The sequence below is a fragment of the Hyperoodon ampullatus genome (genome assembly GCF_949752795.1).
Source record: "Hyperoodon ampullatus genome assembly, chromosome: 14".
Classification (NCBI taxonomy): Eukaryota; Metazoa; Chordata; class Mammalia; order Artiodactyla; family Ziphiidae; genus Hyperoodon; species Hyperoodon ampullatus.
In genome coordinates, this window is record NC_136927.1 from 24,007,102 (window position 1) to 24,027,287 (window position 20,186).

Below are 20,186 nucleotides of genomic sequence, written 5' to 3' on the forward strand. Positions count from 1 at the left end.
CAAGAGAGCAGAAGCACCAGCCCAGGGTTCTCTGGCTCCATTCAGGTCCTTCCCCGGGGGCACCGAGGCAACCCCATCTGCCCCAACCTCCAGCCCAGATTCTTCCTGAACCCAGGTCCAAGGGCATCTCCACTGATGGGATTTTGCCTCCTGCCTTAGGACGGAGCCCTTGAACTGCTGGGTTCCTCCCAGGGAGGTGGAGGAGAAATCCATCTGCTGGGACCTGAGCGTGGCCTGGGGGCCAGGCCATCGGTCCCAGAATGCCCCTGCCCGAGCCCAGTGAGCAGGAGGGCGAGGGCGTGAAGGCCGGCCAGGAGCCCTCCCCTGAGTCCCCTGAGCCGGGCACAGATGTCGTCCCTGCAGCCCCCACGAAGCCCACGGAGTTCTCCGAACTGGTCCTACTGACGGCCTCCACTGAGAATGGGGATGGAGTGGACTCCCAGCCCAAAGCAGTGCACTGTGTCCTGTCCTTGGAGATGTCTGGCCCTGACACCCTGGCTGGGACCCCCCAGATCCTGCCAGTAGAGGAACAGCAGGGGGCAGTCCAACCAAGCCCCCAGGCCCAGGAACTGAAACACAGCAAGCCAGACACAGGTGAGTTCCGGGCCAGCTGCCCCTGTCTGGCCACTTTTGTGGCCCTGCATGCTCAGACTTGGGCTTCGCATACCCCCCTTTCCATTGAGGTGACCTTAGCCATCTCTTCCCTGCTCTGAGCAGGGCCTCCTGGACCTTGACCCAGGCTGGTGTGACGATCGCAGGACGTCATCCAAGGGCACCCCAATCCCTGTGTTCCCATCCGTGCCCCTGTCTCAAGCCTTGCTCTGTGTCAGCTGACCTGGCCCTTCCCTTGCCTTCAGCAGCCCCCCAGCCCCTGGAGTTCCTGAGGACCCCATTTGGGGGCCGCCTGTTGGTGCTGGAGTCCTTCCTGTACAAGCAGGAGAAGGCTGTGGGGGACAAGGTATACTGGAAGTGCCGCGAGCACACCGAGCTGGGCTGCCGGGGCCGGGCCATCACCCGTGGCCTAAGGGCCACAGTGATGCGGGGCCACTGCCACCCGCCCGATGAGGAGGGCCTGGATGCCCGGCGCCAGAGACAGAAGCTGCCCAACCCAGCCCTGCCCGAAGGCTTGGGGGATCCCCAGGGCCCCAGCGGCCGAGTGGAGGAGCCCCTGGAGGGGGTGGGCCCGTGGCTGTGCCCCGAGGAGCCGGAACCGGCCCTGGGGCCAGTGCTGAGCAAGCCAGCCCCCGAGGAGGATGAGGGGCTCCGAGCCCTGTCGCTGCTGAGCTTGCCTCCCAAGAAACGGCCGACGCTGGGGATCGGTGAGTTCCCCCCTACCCCGGCTCTACTCTCAGGCAGGTGGGAACCACAGCCCTTTCCTCTGCCCAAAGATAAATGTGGGTCCCACGTGGCTTCTTAATGTGCTCAAAGTCAAAACGATTTTTAAAATATAAATGCGTCCAAGTAATCATTAAGCCCAAGGGGTAGAACTAGTGCTCGTGAACCATGCGGCCCAGGTCCTTCTGGAGCTTCCTGATGCAAAAACCTCAGGTTTATGGACCCCACGTGATTCTGGTAACCTTTGAAGTTTGGGAAGATCGGCCTGGTGGGAGGCTTGAGCTTTGTGCCCCAGGTTCAAGATCCAGCCCCGCCTCATGTAGCTGGGCAGCCTTGTTGAAGCTCTGCAGGTCAGGAGGTCGCTCCTAAGATGTGTGATAGCCTCACCGTTAGGGGATCTGGCGCTGAAGTGCCAGCCTTGGTCCAGCATGTGTTGTCACTGAGTAACTGGTAGATGGAGTCTTTGCAGAGGTTCTTATTCTTTGTTGGGTTTTGTTTTGTTCTTTGCGGCAGTTTTTATTACCAGTAACTGGGAGGTGGGGCTTGGTCCCATAGGCTGGGTGCCTCCAGACCTGGAAAGGATTGAAGGATTTAGGGATTTAAGGCGGCTGCTGTGCTGGGTGCTGGGGGCTGGGCGAGAAGGACTTGTCTTTCACTGTGTATCTTTTGGTTCCATTTCATTTTATGGCGTGTGCATGTGTTATTCGAAAATTAGATACAATTTTCAAACAAACCCTAAGAAAAAGTATGGCCGGGAGTGACTGAGCAGGCAGGGTGTGGCATCAGAGGCAGCTTGGCCCTCCCCAGTGTATGACCTGGGACGTGGTGCTTGGCCACCCAGAGCCGTGGCCTCCTCACTGGCCACCAGGAGAGGAGCTGCACGGCCTCCTTGGGGCGCTGGGTGGGCGATCAGTGGGGATGCACCCAGGGCCCTGCCCTGCACAGTAAACTAAAGGAGCAGAGCTCTGCCAGCCTGCACCTGCCCAGCCCCCTCCCCACTTCCTCCTCCAGGAGGGCCCCCGCCCCTGGAGTTCCTGAGGACCTGCTACGGGGGCAGCTTCCTGGTGCACGAGTCCTTCCTCTACAAGCGGGAGAAGGCTGTGGGGGACAAGGTGTACTGGACGTGCCGGGACCACGCGCTGCATGGCTGCCGCAGCCGGGCCATCACGCAGGGCCAGCGGGTGACTGTCATGCGTGGCCACTGCCACCCGCCTGACGTGGAGGGCCTGGAGGCCCGGCGGCAGCAGGAGAAGGCCATGGAGTTGCTGCGGGCCAGGCCTGGTGGCCCCGGGGGCCAAGCGGACAAGCTGCTCCAAGGCGTGGACAGCCTGTTCTACCGCAGGGGGCCGGGCCCCCTGACTCTCACCAGGCCCCGGCCCAGAAAGCGGTCAAAGGCCAAAGATCAGGACCTCCTGGCCCAGCCGCAAGGCGAGGAGGACCAGGACGAGGACCTGGGTGAGTCCACACCCGCTGGCCTGGTGCTCTGCCCGCACTCCAATCTTGCTCCCCGAGGTCCCAGGATGTGGGAGGGGGGCGACGCCAGGCCTGGCCCAGCCCCAGGCCCTGCTCCGGCTCACGCCCCAGCTTCCAACCTCCCTCCCCCGACCGCCTCTCCCATTTCTCCCCAGGAGGCCCTGAGTTCCTGAGGACCCCTCTGGGGGGCAGCTTCCTGGTGTATGAGTCCTTCCTCTACAGGCGGGAGAAGGCGGCCGGGGAGAAGGTGTACTGGACCTGCCGGGACCAGGCCCGCATGGGCTGCCGCAGCCGAGCCATCACCCAAGGCAAGCGGGTGACAGTGATGCGAGGCCACTGCCACCCGCCCGACCTGGGGGGCTTGGAGGCCCTGCGGCAGCGAGAGAAACGCCCTGGCACGGCCCAGCGAGGGAGCTCTGGTAGGCCAGACCGGGGAGCGGCCTCGGGGGACAGTCAGAAGACCCAGACTGCCCACCCTGTTCCCTCTTGACCTCCAGCAAGCATCCTCCCTGTCCTTACTGGGGACCCTCTGGAAGGTTACAGCTCCCTCTTGTCTCCTCTCCCTACCCCCACACCCCCTCCTGGTCCACCTCACCTTATCCCCAAGTCGATTAGGTGACTTGGGGGGTCACCCTTTCTCTTGGGCAGTGGGCCTCACTCTCCTGCTCAGACCAGCCCAGAATCTCTGCAGCACTTGATCAACCCAGGCTCCCTTTCCTCCTTCTCATCCTTTCTTTTTTCTTAAGAATGTATAGGATTCATAGAGAAAGCTAATTGCACAAGCTGGTTTCTCATTTTTCCAGTGTGGGTGGCTGACACCGTGCCCAGTAACAAGCACGTCCTACAGACGTGGCTTAAGGGCTGAAGGTGACCCGTTCCTGTCATTGGCTTCTGTTCTCCTCCAGCTGTTCTGCCTGAGCATCTACCATCGTCCCTCTGGGCTCTATGACGAGGGTCACAGCCCCCCTCCTCCCACCTTTGTCGGCCCCACAGTGCTTATGTTTGACTCTCGTGGCCACAATAATGTGCATATTCCGGCTCATCTTACTAAGAGCAGCCTCGGCCCAGCCTTCTCTGCTCCCTGCTCTCCCTCGGGGGTTCCCAGTCCCATACTTTTCTGAGGCATCTGAGTCGCCTTTAGAGCCTTTTTGGCCCTAAAATTCTCTCAAACTCGAGATCTCTGATTTTTTTTTTCTGACTCTCTTTTTATCCCATTTCCTTATAATTTTTATGTACCTAGGGATGATCTGGCCTCGCCCCGTCCTTACCCCCAACTCCCACCCCGAATAACCACGCAGCCATTGTTCCTTTTTTTGTTTTCTTTCTTCCTTCCTTCCTTTTTTAATTTTTTGGCTGTGCAGAACGGCATGCAGGACCTTAGTTCCCTGACCAGGGATTGAACCTGCGCCCCCTGCAGTGGAAGCGCGGAGTCTTAACCACTGGACCACCAGGGAAGTCCCCTTTCCGTTGTTCCTTAGGGCATCTGCTGCCCTCTTCCCTAAAGCGTGCTTCCTTCCATTGCTGTCAACTGGTTTTTTATCTCCTGTTGACTTCCGACCAGAGACGGCAAGGACCCAGCAGTTACCCACTGCCCGCTCCTCTCGAGGCAGCTGTTGCGCTTTTTTAAAAAAATAAATTTATTTATTTATTTATTTATTTATTTATTTTTGGCTGCTTTGGGTCTTTGTTGCTGTGTGCAGGCTTTCTCTAGTTATGGCGAGCGGGGGCTACTCTTCGTGGCGGTGCACAGGCTTCTCATTGTGGTGGCTTCTCTTGTCGTGGAGCACGGGCTCTAGGCACACGGGCTTCAGTAGTTGTGGAACGTGGGCTCAGTAGTTGTGGCTCACAGCTCTAGAGCACAGGCTCAGTAGTTGTGGCTCGCGGGCTTAGTTGCTCCGCAGCATGTGTGATCTTCCCGGACCAGGGCTCGAACCTTGTCGCCTGCATTGGCAGGCGGATTCTTAACCACTGCGCCACCAGGGAAGCCCCACTGTTGCACTTTTGTTCTATAAATCTGTCCACGGCTGAGTGGGAACACACTGCAGTGGAGGTGTGGCTGTTTGTGGCTCCTTTTCCATGGTTGTCTTGTGTTTGTGCTCGAATGACTGCATCTTTCTGAGGTGCATGCAGGGGGTCTTTGCTTGAAGGTATAGGGTCGTGTCTCCATCCCTGTGGTACATGGCTCTGCTGGGGGCACTTGGGGCCTTTTCAGGCCGGAAACCGTGTCCTTCACTCATGAAAATTTCCTCGTGTTCAATGACTTTTCAGTCCCCATTTTTCTGACATTTCCTTGATTTTGCTTTCCAGTCCTTCTATTTAATTTTTAACTTTCACTCTTGTATTTGAACTCCTTTGCATTCCATCCTCTGAGGAGTGCAGCAGCCCTGCCGTCCAGCCTCTGGCAGTGGCCTTGTTTTCTCCAAGTACCTTTTCTCTATGAGTTTCTTTAGTCTCTGCCGTTCAGGGTGAAGCTTCTCTCTCTTTTTTTTTTTTTTGTCAACTGGTGAAATTTTCCAGCCAGGTACATACCATTCAATTTTCTGTCGATCACACAGTTGTATAAAGCAGCAAAACTAAAGGGGGAATGATTGTTGTATACACTTTAAATTGCTTTGCATGGTCTCATTTGTGATACTCGGTGTAAGAGTCTTGAATTTTTCATCATGTAAGATGGTGTGAGAACCTTTGACCCACGTGGCCAGTGGTCCTTAGCCAGGTTTAAGGAGAGACCCACACGCTCTGTATGTGGGTGCCAACCAGGCGACCCTCGAGACCCCAGGCCTCAAAGCCCTAGGACCAACCTCCTGCAGCGGTTTCAGCCTGGGTGCCGGCTCCAGGGACTTGGGCAGGGAAACAGGGAGTTTCATGTCAGTGCAGACTCCCTCCTCCTCCCCCACACCCCAGACTCTTCCTCCCCCAGGGCGGGCACCTGTCTCATTGCTCTTCACGCAGACAGCCCTCCTCAGTCCCCCTGTTTGGGGCCTGCCCTGGACCCCTACTTCGGAGGGACCTCGGGCCTCCCTAGGCTTGGCCACTGGACTCTGCTTGTTCTGAGAGTCTCCCCACTGAGGCTTGGCGAGCTCCTGCTTTGCCAGGTCTGTGACCAGGTGACCCCCTCTGCCCAGCATCTAACCTGGGTCAGCATCTCTGCCGTCTCCTCTCCTCTCTGAATTTCTGGCCTCATGCCCTGTGCCTTTTTCATCCCTCAGTGGACATTTCCATCGGGTGCGGGGGAGCAGAAACATGCCCCACATCATATACCTCCTCTCCGGCCACTCACCCCCCACCCCGGCCCCCCCTTCTCCAGGGCATTCTCACCAACCCCCACTACGGCTGCCATCCCCGCTGCTGTGCTGACGGACCCCCGAGTCCCCCTCCACGCCTCCTGTGTGGTCCTGGTGCCTGGGCGGTGGGAAGGGAGTCCTCGGAGCAGGAGGGCATGGCCACCTTCCGGGTCCCCCCTCTCAACACGTCAGGACAGTGGCCCAGGCTGCACCCTGCCTCCCCTCCTGCCCTCAGGTCAAAGCCCACCCAGCCTGGCTCCCTGGGGCAGTGGACCCTTCTACAGCCCCACTGCCCACCACGCACAAGGGGCTGCACACAACTCCCATTTTGCTCCCAGTTGCTTATCCCCCGTAGGGCCTGTCCACTAATTCCTCCAACTTAGCAGGGAAGAGAGGCCCTTGTGCCATCCCATTGCCAGCACCTCGGATAAGACACCACCTTCCTGCAGGCGCCGCGAGGTGGGGGAGACGGGCTCTGCCTTCAGCGACCTCCACCTCACCAGTCTCCTGCCTCCCTTCTCTCCCAGGCTTGGGAAAGGAGCCCTGGGAGCTCAGGCTAGGCTGAGTCTGGGGGATGAGGGGGCCTGTGTCCTGGGCTGTGAGGAGGTAGATGCAGCGTGGGGTGGGGTCTGTGGGTCTCATGCCAGGAGCCATGCTGCTCTAGGCTCTTGAGAAGGGGGTCCCGGCCCCCCTCGTTCCTCGGCTCCAGGCCTGGCTCCAGGCTCTCCCTCCCCCGACCGCCTCTCCCATTTCTCCCCAGGAGGCCCTGAGTTCCTGAGGACCCCTCTGGGGGGCAGCTTCCTGGTGTACGAGTCCTTCCTCTACAGGCGGGAGAAGGCGGCCGGGGAGAAGGTGTACTGGACCTGCCGGGACCAGGCCCGCATGGGCTGCCGCAGCCGAGCCATCACCCAGGGCCAGCGGGTCATGGTGATGCGCAGACACTGCCACCCGCCCGACCTGGGGGGCCTGGAGGCCCTGAGGCAGCGGGAACAGCTCCCCAACCCGACCCAGAGGGAAGGCTCAGGTGTGGGTGAGAGGGGGCCGGGCAGGGGCCGGGCCCCGGTCTCCCTGCTGGCCCAGCAGCCCCTGGGGACAGCTCAGAACACAGGCTGGAGGCTGCCTGCTGGGACATTCCTCCTGTGGCCCATGTCCAGTGGTGTCTGTCCTCCTGGGCTGTGGGCTCCCTAGGGCAGGGGCCACATCTGGACTCCGCACTAATGGCACTGGTCCTCATCTGGGATGGGCTGTCAGTGGGAGAAACCCACTCAGACCGCTGGAGAAAACGGGGCCAGGGGCTGCAGTGGCATTACTGGCAGCTGCCAGAAATGCTTGGCACCCATTTGTGGGGCAGTGCTCCTGGACCTGGGGGACCCTCTGTCTCCCCTCTCCCTCCCCACCCCTGCCAGTGCCTTCGGGCCACCCCAACCCCAACATGTCAGGAGCTTTCAGTTCAGATTCTTAAAAGTCTCAAAAGGGAGAATTTGATTGGTTGCCAGCTGGCCGAGGGGAGGGTGGACAGGGAGCCGGGAGGCCCCTAGTGCACTGTCCAGACCAACCATGGCCCTTTCAGAGTATTGCAGTTCAGCCCAGCCCCTGCTCTGGGGTGCTTGCTTGCCAGCCAGCATGAAGGCCGAGCAGGGTCAGGAGAGGCCTGCAGGAAAGCTCAATGTTTGGGCCGCTGCAGGGCCAGCCTCCCCGATAGCACTACAGCCATCAGACAGACAGCCAGTCTGCACTCCAGGGCATCAGGGCCATGGTGGCCTGAGCTTCAGTCCCCAGGGCCCTGCAGCACAGTCTGGGCTGGAGGGCAGGGACCAAAGTGGGACCTGCAGGGGTAGGGGGGTCTGCAGTTTCCTGGCTGGAGCTGGCTGGTGGGACAAAGGAAGCAGTCTCTGTCCCTGGCACCCAGGCTCGGTCCCCTGCTTCCAAGGCCTGGCCCAGGCACCCCACTCACATGTCATGTTCCTTCCAGAAACCCTCCAGCCCCTGGAGTTCCTGAGGACCTCTCTCGGGGGCAGGTTCCTGGTGTACGAGTCCTTCCTTTACAGGAAGGAGAAGGCGGCCGGGGAGAAGGTGTACTGGATGTGCCGGGACCAGGCCCGCATGGGCTGCCGCAGCCGGGCCATCACCCAGGGCCAGCGGGTGACCATCATGCGCAGCCACTGCCACCTGCCTGACCTGGCGGGCCTGGAGGCCCTGAGGCGGCGGGAGCGGCTCCCCAGCACAGCCCAGCAGGAGGACCCAGGTACAGACAGGAGTGGGGGCGAGAGAGCTGTGGGTATCTTGGTCTCTGCCAGCCCGAGGTTCAGACACCTCAGGGGACAGGCACTGTCTGGGGACCTTTTTCCCTGGCCTTCCTGCCTTTCCAGTCTTCTACCCCTCCTCTCTACTGACTCCTTCTCCTGAACCTAGAAACACACCTAAATTGGTCCCATCCTTAAAACCAACTCCCCTTCTAACTGCCATTTTTCTCCTCTCTTTTATACTAAGAGGTCTTAACTTTCTATGGATGGTAGTATCTTTTGAAAATCTGATGAAAAAATATAGACCGCCCTAGAAGAATATACTAATGTGTGTGCGCACGCAAGCATGAGTGCTCCCGTGCGTGCACACACACACGTAGTTTTGCAAATAACTGTATCAAACTGAAAATTGGTTCCCTTCAGATAAGCAGAATGTAAAACCAGTCTTTTTTTTTAAATTTTTTAATTTAATTTTATTTATTTTTTGTACAGCAGGTTCTTATTAGTTATCTATTTTGTACATATTAGTGTGTATATGTCAATCCCTATCTCCCAATTCATCACACCACCACACACACCCCCGCCACTTCCCCCGCTTGGTGTCCATACGTTCTCTACATCTGTGTCTCTATTTCTGCCCTGCAAACTGGTTCATCTGTACCATTTTTGTAGTAAAACCAGTCTTTAGAAAGCATTATGTGTCTCATATTAATTCATGGAAATATTAAAGGCCACATCTTATAAAATACGGGAATGAATCCAAGTTGTATCAAACAAACAAAAGAAACTTGATTTCTGTTAAAAAAAAATTTTTTTTTCCACGAGAAAGCCACTGTTCAGCTTAACCAAGAAGGAGGCGCTGTGGTTTGCCTTTGTCGGGGTGAAGGGCATGCCATCTTTGAGACTGTTGCCTCCCAGTCTTTTTGGTGACAAGGTGAAGACTGACTCAGGATCTCCAGCAGCTTATTTTACCAGGCTTAGGTAGTTTGGGGCATCAGAAAACCAGAATTCCCCTAATGACTCCCCCAATCAGAGTCATTCCACCTGGTTTTCACCCTCAAGGCCTTGAGGTCATCGTTCCAGGAGGTGTGCCTTTGCCTATGGCAGCTTCAACAAGAAAAGAATTATTAATCCATGTTTTCAATGTTTTTTCCTCAGAAAAGACAAAACTTCTGCCTGAAGTTCAACTGTGCTTCGAGACTTGTGCTCCTGAAAGCCAACAGAGCTATGGGTAACTGTATTACCATAATCACAAATTACACAAAACGTAGTGACTAAGAACAATAAATATTTACTGTCTGTCACAGTGTCTGTGGGTCGAGATTTCAGGAGTGGTTGGGCGGGGTGGTTCTGGGGTTGAAGGAAAGATGTCAGTGGGGGTACACCCATCTGAAAGCTTGAGTGGGGCTGGAGGAAGTGCTTCCAAATGGCCTGTTCACTCACATGGCTGTGGGCTGGAGGCCTCAGTTCCTCACCATGTAGACATTTCCTTAGGGCTGCTTGAGCGCCCTCAAACATGACAGCTATCTCCCCCCAAAACAAGTGATTCAAGGGATCCAAGGGAGAATGCAGAGCAAGAAGGAGGCCACCACCTAAAGCAGAATTCCCGTCCTTCTCAAGCACATGTGGGACAGTCCCCAGGATAGATCACATCTAGGCCATAAAACCAGACCCCACAAATGTATTTATTTATTTTAAATTATTTATTTATTTGTTTGGCTGCACTGGGTCTTTAGTTGCGGCATGGGGGATCTTTGTCGCAGCATGCAGGATCTAGTTCCCTGACTGTGTACCAAACCCAGGCCCCCTGCATTGGGAGCGCAGAGTCTTAACTGCTGGACCACCAGGGAAGTCCCCAGACCCCACAAATTTTAAAGGATTGAAATCATACAAAGTATGTTGTCTGACCACAGTGGAAAGAAATTAGAAGTAAATAACAAAAAAAATTTGGGAAACTCACAAATACATGAAAGTTAAACAGCATACTTGTAAGTATTACCAGTGACTCAAAGAAATTACAAGGGAGATTAGAAAATACTTTGAGGGGCTTCCCTGGTGGTCCAGTGGTTAAGACTCTGCGCTTCCATTGCAGGGGGCACAGATTCAATCCTGGTCAGGGAACTAAGATCCCACATGCTGTGTAGCGTAGCCAAAAAAAATTTTTTTTAATAAAAATTAAAAATAAAGATCTTGGGCTTCCCTGGTGGCACAGTGGTTAAGAATCTGCCTGCCAATGCAGGGGACACGGGTTTGAGCCCTAGTCCAGGAAGATCCCACAAGCCGCAGAGCAACTAAGCCTGTGCACCACAACTACTGAGCCTGTTCTCTAGAGCCCGCGAGCCACAACTACTGAAGACCGCGCACCTAGAGCCCGTGCTCTGCACCAAGAGAAGCCACTGCAATGAGAAGCCCATGCACCGCAAGGAGAGTAGCCCCCACTCGCTGCAACTAGAGAAAGCCTGCACGCAGCAACGAAGACCCAACGCAGCCAAAAATAAATAAATAAAATAAATAAATTTTAAAAAATAATAAAAAAATAAAGATCTCAAGCCAATAACTCAAACTTACATGTTAGAAAAAGAATGCTAGAAAAAGAAGAACAATGTAAACCTAAAGCAAGCAGAAGGAAGGAAATAATAGCTATTAAAATAGAAATTAATGGAATAGAGAATAGAAAAGTAGGGACTTCCCTGGTTGTCCCGTGGTAAAGAATCCGCCTTCTAATGCAGGGGACACGGGTTCGATACCTGGTTGGGGAACTAAGATCCCACATGCCACGGGGCAACTAAGCCCGTGTGCCACAACTACTGAACCCACGCACCTCAACTAGTCAGCCCACATGCTGCAAACTACAGAGCCCATGCACTCTGGAGCCTGCGCACCACAAGTAGAGAGTTGCCCGTGCGCCGCAACAGAGAGCCCGTGCACAGCAACAAAAGGTCCCACGTGCTACAACAAAGATCCTGTGTGCTGCAACTAAGACCCAACGCAGGCAAGAATACAATAAATAAATAAATATATATATATATATATACTTTTTAATGTTAAAAAAAGAAAATAGAGAAAACTAACAAAACCAAAAGTTGTTTCTTTGAAAGGATCAACAAAATTGACAAACCTTTAGCTAGACCAGAAAAACCAATTATAAGGAAATACTGTGAACAATGGCATGCCAACAAATTAGATAACTTAGATGAAATGAAAAAATTCCTAGAAAGCTACCAAACCTGATTCACGAAGAAATAGAAAATCTGAGTAGAGTTAAACCAAGTACAGAGATTGAATTAGTCATTTTAAAACTCCCCACAAGTTAAGACTCTGTGCCTCCGCTGCAGGGTGCACAAGTTCGATCCCTGGTCAGGGAACTAAGATTCCCACTTAAGCCTAGATGACTTAATTGATGAGTTCTACCATATATCTATGTTATATATATATAATATCTATATATATATCTATAAATATATATTTATAGATATAATATATATAAATATATATTTAAATACTTATATACATTATATATATATTATATATATATATATATTCTTTTTTATTTTTGGCCATGCGGCATGTGGGATCTAGTTCCCTGACCAGAGATCGAAGCCGGGCCCCCTGCATTGGAGGCATGGAGTCTTAACCACTGGACCAACAGGGAAGTTCCAAGTTCTACCATATATTTAAAGAGGATCCTTCAGATACTCTTCCCAAAAACAGAAGAAGAGGGAACAATTCCCAACTCATCCTGTAAGGCCGGCAATACCCTGTTATCAAAACCAAGCAAAGACATCACAAGAAAAGAAAACTAGGGACTCCCCTGGTAGTCCAGTGGGTAAGACCCCTTGCTCCTAGTGCAGGCGCCCTGGGTTCGATCCCTGGTTGGGGAACTAGATCCTGTGTGCATGCCACAATGAAGAGCCCACGTGCCTCAACTCACGTGCCTGGCACAGCCAAAATATATAAATTAATTAATTAGTTAATTAATTAAAAAAATCATTAGAGCAATATCTCTTAGGAACATAGAAGCAAAAATTCTCAACAAAATGCCAGCAAACTGAATCCAGCAACATAAAAAAGGATCATACACCATGACCAAATGGGACTTATGCCAGGAATGCAAGATTGCTTTCCCAGCTGTAAATCAATATCATACAGCTTGTGTACAGAACAGATTTAACACAGCAGGCCTGCAACTTCTGTCCTTAGAACAACCTGCTTGCAAGGCTGACCCTTAGCTTCCAGGGTCCAGGTCAAGGATGCTTCCAGGACTTGACCCTGATACTGTCCCTAAGTGATAACAATTGCTCACTCTTACCTGTTTGTACGAAAAAAGCGATTTTTTGCTGAGCACTTGCTTTTCTTTGAGATTTTGGAATTTCAGTGACTGTAGCTCTTCACCCAGGTACCCTCTGCCTACAGGACTGACGCCCAATAAAACCCTGGATCCCTAGTCTCAGGCAAGCTTCCCTGGTAGACAACACTTCCATATGTCACAACAACCAAAGAATAGATAAATTGGATTTCATCAAAGTTAAAAAACTTTAGTGCTTCAGGACTTCCCTGGTGGCGCAGTGGTTAAGAATCTGCCTGCTAATGTAGGGGACATGGGTTCGAGCCCTGGTCCAGGAAGATCCCACATGCCACGGAACAACTAAGCCCGTGCGCCACAACTACTGAGCCTGCTCTCTAGAGCCTGCGAGCCACAACTACTGAAGCCCATGCTCCTAGAGCCCGTGCTCCGCAACCAGAGAAGCCACTGCAAGGACAAGCCTGTGCACCATAATGAAGAGAAGCCCCCACTTGCCACAACTAGAGAAAGCCCGCGCGCAACAACGAGGACCCAATGCAGCCAAAAATTTAAAAATTAAAAAAAAAAACTTTAGTGCTTCAAATAATACCATCAAGAAAGTGAAAAGACAATCCACAGAATGAGAGAAAATATTTGCAAATCATATCTGTTAGAGGACTTGTATCCAGAATATATAAAGAATTCTTAGGGAATTCCCTGGGAGTCCAGCAGTTAGGACTCAGAGTTTTCACTGCCAGGGACCGGTTCAATCCCAGGTCGGGGAACTAAGACCTTGCAAACCGCAACAATAAAAAGACAAATAATCCAATTAACACATGGGCAAACGATGTGAATAGACAGTTTTTATTTCAAAGATTTTATTTCTTTTATGAAGTTCAATATATACTAATGGCCAGTAAGCACAATTAAAGATGTTCAACGTCATTAGCCTTAGGAAATGCAAATCAAAACTACAATGAGGGGCTTCCCTGGTGGTGCAGTGGTTAAGAATCCACCTGCCAATGCAGGGGACACGGATTCGAGCCCTGATCTGGGAGGATCCCACATGCCTCGGAGCAACTAACCCCGTGCGCCACAACTACTGAAGCCCACGCGCCTAAAGCCCATGCTCCGCAACAAGAGAAGCCACCGCAATGAGAAGCCCATGCACCGCAACGAAGAGTAGCCCCTGCTCACCGCAACTAGAGAAAGCCCATGCACAGCAATGAAGACCCAATGCAGCCAAAAAAAAGAAAAACCAAAAAACTACAATGAGCTAGCACTTCACACCCACTAAGACGGCTAAATCAAAAAGACAGACAATAACAAGTCTTTACAAGGATTTGGAGAAATTGGAACCTTCATACTCTCTTGGTGGCAATGTAAAATGGCACAGCTACTTTGGAAAACCGTCTGGCAGTTCCTCAAAATGTTAAACATAGGGATTTCCATGGCGGTCCAGTGGTTGGGACTCCGCACTTCCAGTGCAGGAGGTGAGGGTTCATTCCCTGGTCGGGGAAACTGCATGCTGCGTGATGCAGCCAAAAAAAAAAAAAAAAGTTAAACATAGAGTGTTTGTTCACCCAGTAATTCCACTTCTAGTTGTACACCGAAGAGAATTGAAAACATGTGTCCATAAAAAACTGTACACCAATGTTAATATCAACATTAAACATAATAGCCAAAAAGTGAAAACCCAAAATATCTATTAATGGTTGAATGAATAAATAAATCATGGTTCATTCATACAATGAAATATTATTTGGCCATAAAAAGGAATGAAGAACTGACACACACTACAACATGGATGAACCTCAAAAACGTGATGATAAGTGAAAGAAGCCAGACACAAAAGACCACAACTTGTATGATTCCATTTCTATGAAATGTCCAGAATAGGCAAATCTATGGAGATAAAAAGTAGATTAGGGACTTCCCTGGTGGTCCAGTGGTTAAGAATCCACCTTCCAATGCAGGGGACGCAGGATTGATCCCTTGTCAGGGAACTAAGATCCCACATGCAGAGGCGCAGCTAAGCCCGCGCTCTGCAACTGCAGAGCCCACGCACTCTGGAGTCTACGTGCCACAACTAGAGAGAAGCCCACGCACTACAACGAAGAGCCCACACCCCTCAACGAAAGATCCCACACTCCACAACGAAAGATCCCTCATGCCTCAACTAAGACCCGATGCAGCCAACCATAAATAAATAAATAAATAAATATTTTTTTAAAAAAAAGAAATTAAATTAGTGGTTGCCTAGGGTGAGGAATGTTGGGGGGTGTAGCTAAAGGGTATGAAGTTATTTATTTATTTATTTATTTTGGCCACACCGCATGGCCTGTAGGATCTTATTTCCTCCACCAGGGATTGAACCCGCGCCCTTGGCAGTGAAAGCTCGGAGTCCTAACCACTGGACCACCAGGGAATTCCCAATCTCACATTTTAAAGGAACTGCTGTGATGCATGTATATGAGTGTGTATAAAAATGATCTGGTTGATGGTGATCTCTAGGGGAAAGGGATTACAGGAATCCTTAACTTTCTTGATTATCTCTTTCCACCACGTTTGGATTTCATGGATATCATGAATGTGTGTTTCTTTGTCATCAGGAAGGTGGAAGATACACATCTGGACAGTGAGTCCCAATGAGGCCAGCCTCCTCCCGGACTCAGCAGAGGAACCTCACGTGTCGCCTGTGTCAAGGATGCTCCAGGTCCACACAGAACCCCGGCATTTCCCACCCGGTTAGATTTTGCTCGACAAAACCTCTTTCACTCTTCCAAAGCATCTACGGCCTTCACATTTCCTCAAGAGACCTCCCAGGAGGAACGCTTCGATGGTGTCTCCCTGCCAACAAAGAAGAGCCCCAGGAGCTGCTGGCCCGCAGCTGTGTGTGACGTGGAGTGACCACGTGTGGGGAGGCCCTCCCTGTGGGGAGGGCCACAGCCACCAAAAGTTCTGAGGAAGGAAGCATCATGCACAAAGACACCTGCCCCTGCCTTGGTGCAAATACCCATCTGTTTTCAGAGCCCACGGCTTTGCCAAGGGCTTTCCTGTTGGGTGTGGTCCTGCTTTGGCTCCACAATGTGGAAAATCATTGTGGAGGCCACTTCAGGACGAAGGTGGGGCACGTTTGGGGAAGTTCCTGCTTCTTCAGGCTGAGCTGCCCCGTGCTGTTCCAGCGGCCCCAGGTGTTTTCTGGGCAGGTGCCAGGTGGGCCTTAATGCTCCTTGGCCATCTGCTGCCAGGGTGTGGCTGTCCCATTAACAGAGCAGGCCGAAACCAGAGGCCTTGCTACACCCTCTGTTGGAGTTCCCTTTGCTGTTTTCCAACTTAAATTAAACCCAGTGTCCACGATCCCCAGGGCAGGTGTTGTTCAGGCCCTGGAAGCCAGCCTGACGGCTGCAGGAAGCCAGCGCTGGGCAAACTCCACCGGGGTCACCCACGTTCGCCTGATGCAGGAGGAGAGGCAGACCCCGGTGACAGCGGGTGCAACCCCTTCTCCTGTCTGATGGCACGGCAGGGAGCCAGCCTGCAGGGGGCAGGGAGCCAGCCTGCAGGGAGCAGTGAGCCCATGTTCCCCACGAACTCCAGAGGCTGCTGCTTGCTAACAGGGCCGCATCCTCCCCAGCGGGCTGCTTGAATTGCAGGGGGAGCACACGGTGCAGGCTCCCTCCCACCAAGCTGGCCATGCAGCCCGCCGTCCAGCCATGGGACAGTGACAGCTCAGACACCCCCCCCACTGTCCCTCTGCCTATACATTTCCTGCAATAAACCTGATTTTATATCTTACTGTGTAGAGCTGCTGTGTGTCCACATGCCCTTTGCAGCAACAGATGGCCACCAAAAAGACATACACTCCACATGTCTCAGTGCCACGTGGTGGGAAGTGATGGAGTTTGGCTGGGCAGAGGGAAGCCTCCACACCTGGGGCAGCAGCTGGTCACCTGGCCCAGGTGCCCGCTGGACTAGGAGTGGGTGGGAGTCCTCGGAAAGGTTGCTGAGGGGTCTGCTTCCAGCCCACGGGGGGACAGTGCAGCTTCTGCTGGCCATTCCCCAGCCCCCGTGGAGCTGAAAGAGAGGCCTTGATCCTCTGCTGATTCATCCCAAGTCCTCCCTGACTTGTTTTCATAAGCTGGGGCAAGCTTGAAGTGGAACTGGCACCCCCAAGCCAGGGCAACCTTGACCCCCAAGACCCTGGCTACCTTCCCAGGCAGGTAACTGTCCCATCTCTTGACCCGACTGCCGGCTCCATGGGGCCCTCACCCACCAGCCTGGCCAGCAGTCATGAAGACGGTCCAGCAACGTGACAGCCCACCTCCCAGGTAGGAGGCAGGCACCTGCCAAGGGACCTATCGTGCTGCTGGCCGCCTGCAGTAGACACGCAACACAGGGGCTATGTTTCGGGCAGTGCTCTTGGCTATGGAGCACACTGCCCTGAGAGAGTGAACTGCCCATGGCCAAGGCCAAAGACAGCCCTGTGGGAACAGATGCACCCCAATCCCAGACCCACAGGTGTGCACCATCCACAGGAGGCGACCACACTTATAGAAAGGCACCTGAACTTAAAAGGACAGACAAGTCTGTGCCAGCAGCAGCTGGGTCTCTGCTCAGTCCCACACAAGGAGGAACCTCACACAGGCCTGAAGTGCCCGGCGAGAAGCACTGAGTCCCAGCAGCCAATGTCACCCAAACGCCTGCAGGGTCACTGGTTTCCCACCCTCCACAGTAGGGCTTCCACGGGGCACAGGGTGGGCGACTCCCAATCTCGAGTCCCATGCCTGTCACCTTGGCTGGGCTCCAGGCCCAGGGTCAGAGGAAGGACTCAGACTTGTCCCTCTGCCCCCATGCTCACATTGACCAGGGCCCAGCCACTCATCCTCATCTCTGTACCTGCTTTGACCTTAGAGGGCAGGTGGATGGTCCATGTTGCTCGGACCGAGGACTCCCCAATGGACATGAATTTGGATACTGCTGCCGCCTCGGGTAGCCCCATGGCCACTCACCACCCACCACCGAGCCCCAGAGGCTCCCCATCATACAGCCACTTCCTCCACGGTTCCAGAGCCAGAGAGATGTCCCCTGCCCTATCCCTGTCACAGAGCAAAGTGCACAGAGGCAAGTCCCTCTTGGAAGCTGGCCCCTGGTGGACAGCGACAGCTGGGCGTGGTCCTGCCCTCCTCCTTCCCTATTTCCACTCCGCTGCTAGTTCCCCCAATAAACCCTGTTTCATTATGTCTGCACCACATGGAGCCACTAATATATCTCTGTGTCCCTTTGGGTGATGGCACAACAACATCTCAATTATGAAATCTGAAATAAAAAGTTCATAAGGAGCAGCGAGACTGCCAAAAAGTTACTCAAATTTTAAAACTGGGCCAGCGGCTGGCTCTAGGGGCCCCAGCCCTCAGTCCTGTCCCTGGGGTTGTGAGGTGAGCGTCACTGAAATGCTTCTCCTGGCCCAGCTCCCCCTGCCCACCCAGCCCAGCCTCCTGTCCCCATGTCCTCTGTCGAGATGGCTCCTGCAGGGTGGCACCAAGGACTTCCTTGTCACTAAGTTCAGCGGGTGCATCTCAGAGTTCACCTCCTGCACTGACTGCCCCTCCTTAATCCCTGCAGACCTGAAGGTGGCTCCCAGGTTCTCTGCATCTCCTTTGAGGGCTCCTTGGCCCCCACCCAACCGATAAGCAAGGTGGTTGGTGTTCTGGGGACTGGACCTCAGCCCTTTTCTGCCCAGCCATTTTCAGCGTTCACGGTTTGTCAATCTGCAGCCCCAGCTCTGCCCTCCCTTCTGCAACCAAACCTGTGTGTCCAGCTGCTCCTCAGGACCTTGACCCTGGATATCCCATGGTCACCAGCAGCAAAGGTGGAGAAGGGGTGTGTCCTCATCATCCCCCTCCTCTGATGGCTCCACCACATAAGTAGAAACTCAGAGCCATCCTCAACTCCGCCCTGCCTGTCCCTAGGTCCCGTCAGTTATCAGTGCCACCAGTGCCACCCTGCCTAGTTCTTTCTTTCTTTCTTTCTTTCTTTCTTTAGTAACAGCTTTATTGAGATACAATCCACACACCATAGAGTTCACTGACTCAAGTGTACGATTCAATGACTGTTAGTACATTCACAGAGTAGGGCCTCCGTCACCTCTATCTAATTCCAGAACATTTCATCACCACGAAAAGAAACCTCAGACCCATTAGAAGTCACTGCCTCTGTGGTTTCTTTCCCTATGTGTTAAGGCTGATGGGGTTCCTTCCTCTGGTGCTGGGAGAATTTGGGGAATCCAAGTGTCTTTGTCCACTCAGGTTGCCATAATATACCATAGGCCCCAGAGGGGAGGGGTGCAGGGAGGGGGGATCTTAAACAACAGACATTTATTTCTCACAGTTCTGGAGGCTGGAATTGTGAGGTCAGGGTGCGGGCATGGTTGAGTTTTGGTGAGAGCTCTCTTCCTGGTTTACAGTTGGCCACCTTCTTACTGTGTCCTCACGTGGGGAACGGAAGCGGGGTAGGCCTAGCTAACTTTCTGGCCTCTTCGTATAAGGCACTAACACATCATGAGGGTTCCACCCTGACCGGAACACCTCCCAAAGGTCCCACCTCTTCATGTTATCCCATTGGGATTAGGGTTTCAACGTGTGAATTTGGGGGGGACACAAACATTCAGTCATAGCACTAGTAAGGCACACATATGGTAAAGAAGACTGTTAGTCAATCCTTGTACTAATAAACATCCCCATCCCTAGGCCCCTGAGTCACCTAGAGCCCCAACCCTTCACCTTTGTGACCACTGCAGCATCCAGTGTCCCCTCTGCAATCTGTCCCCGTGATAGCCAAGGGCTTTTCTAAAATGCAACCCCATCATACAACACCTGCCCCAGGTGTTCTCTCACAGCTGTCCATATCAGGTATGATTACCTGGTTCAAGGACCAGAAGCCAGAGGTACCCAAGGAGTCTCTGGAGACAAAGGGCAGGGCGGCTGCCAGCCTCAGGCTGCATCCTCATCACAGCTCTGCAGAGCCCAGCCTCTCCTGGCTGCCCACCCTTCTGTCCCCCTGAGGGCTCCGAGGGCACTAGAACAGCCCCTCAGCCTTCTCCCATTAAAAAAAGACTCTGGCTGCTGGAAGGGCTGTTCAGGGTAACCCTGGGGAGTTGGACCTCAGTTGAGAGAGCTATTAGTCCAAGTAGGAGATGGTGGTGGCTCGGACTACGGAAGTAGCAGCAAGGATGGAAAAGTGACAAGAAATAAGTAAGATGTTATGCGTTGAATTGTGTCCCCCCAGAATTCACATGTTGAAATCCTAACCCCTAGTACCTCAGAATGTGACCTTATTTGGAAATAGGTTGTTGCAGATGTGATTAGTTTAGATGGAATCCTACTGCAGTAGGTTGGGCCCCTAATCCAACATGACTGGTGTCCTTATAAAAAGGGGAAATTCAGACACAGACATTCACACAGGGAGAATGCCATGCGAAGGTGAAGGCAGAGACTGGGGTGATTAGTGGCTTCTACGAGCCAGGAAATGCCAGTGACAGCCAACAAGGCACCAGAAGCTAAATGAGAGGCA

At 53.1% G+C, this 20,186-nt stretch overlaps 1 protein-coding gene across 1 annotated transcript; it reads left to right on the plus strand.

Moving 5' to 3' along the window:
* Positions 1-260: 260 nt before the first annotated feature.
* Positions 261-9,570, plus strand: FLYWCH1 (FLYWCH-type zinc finger 1; the record flags this gene model as incomplete). The annotated part of the gene is made up of 7 exons (XM_079718354.1): positions 261-594; positions 858-1,319; positions 2,347-2,790; positions 2,964-3,227; positions 6,853-7,116; positions 8,065-8,337; positions 9,494-9,570. The coding sequence occupies 7 exons, from the start codon at positions 261-263 to the stop codon at positions 9,568-9,570; spliced, it is 2,118 nt and encodes a 705-aa protein (XP_079574480.1).
* Between the last annotated feature and the right edge of the window lie 10,616 nt (positions 9,571-20,186).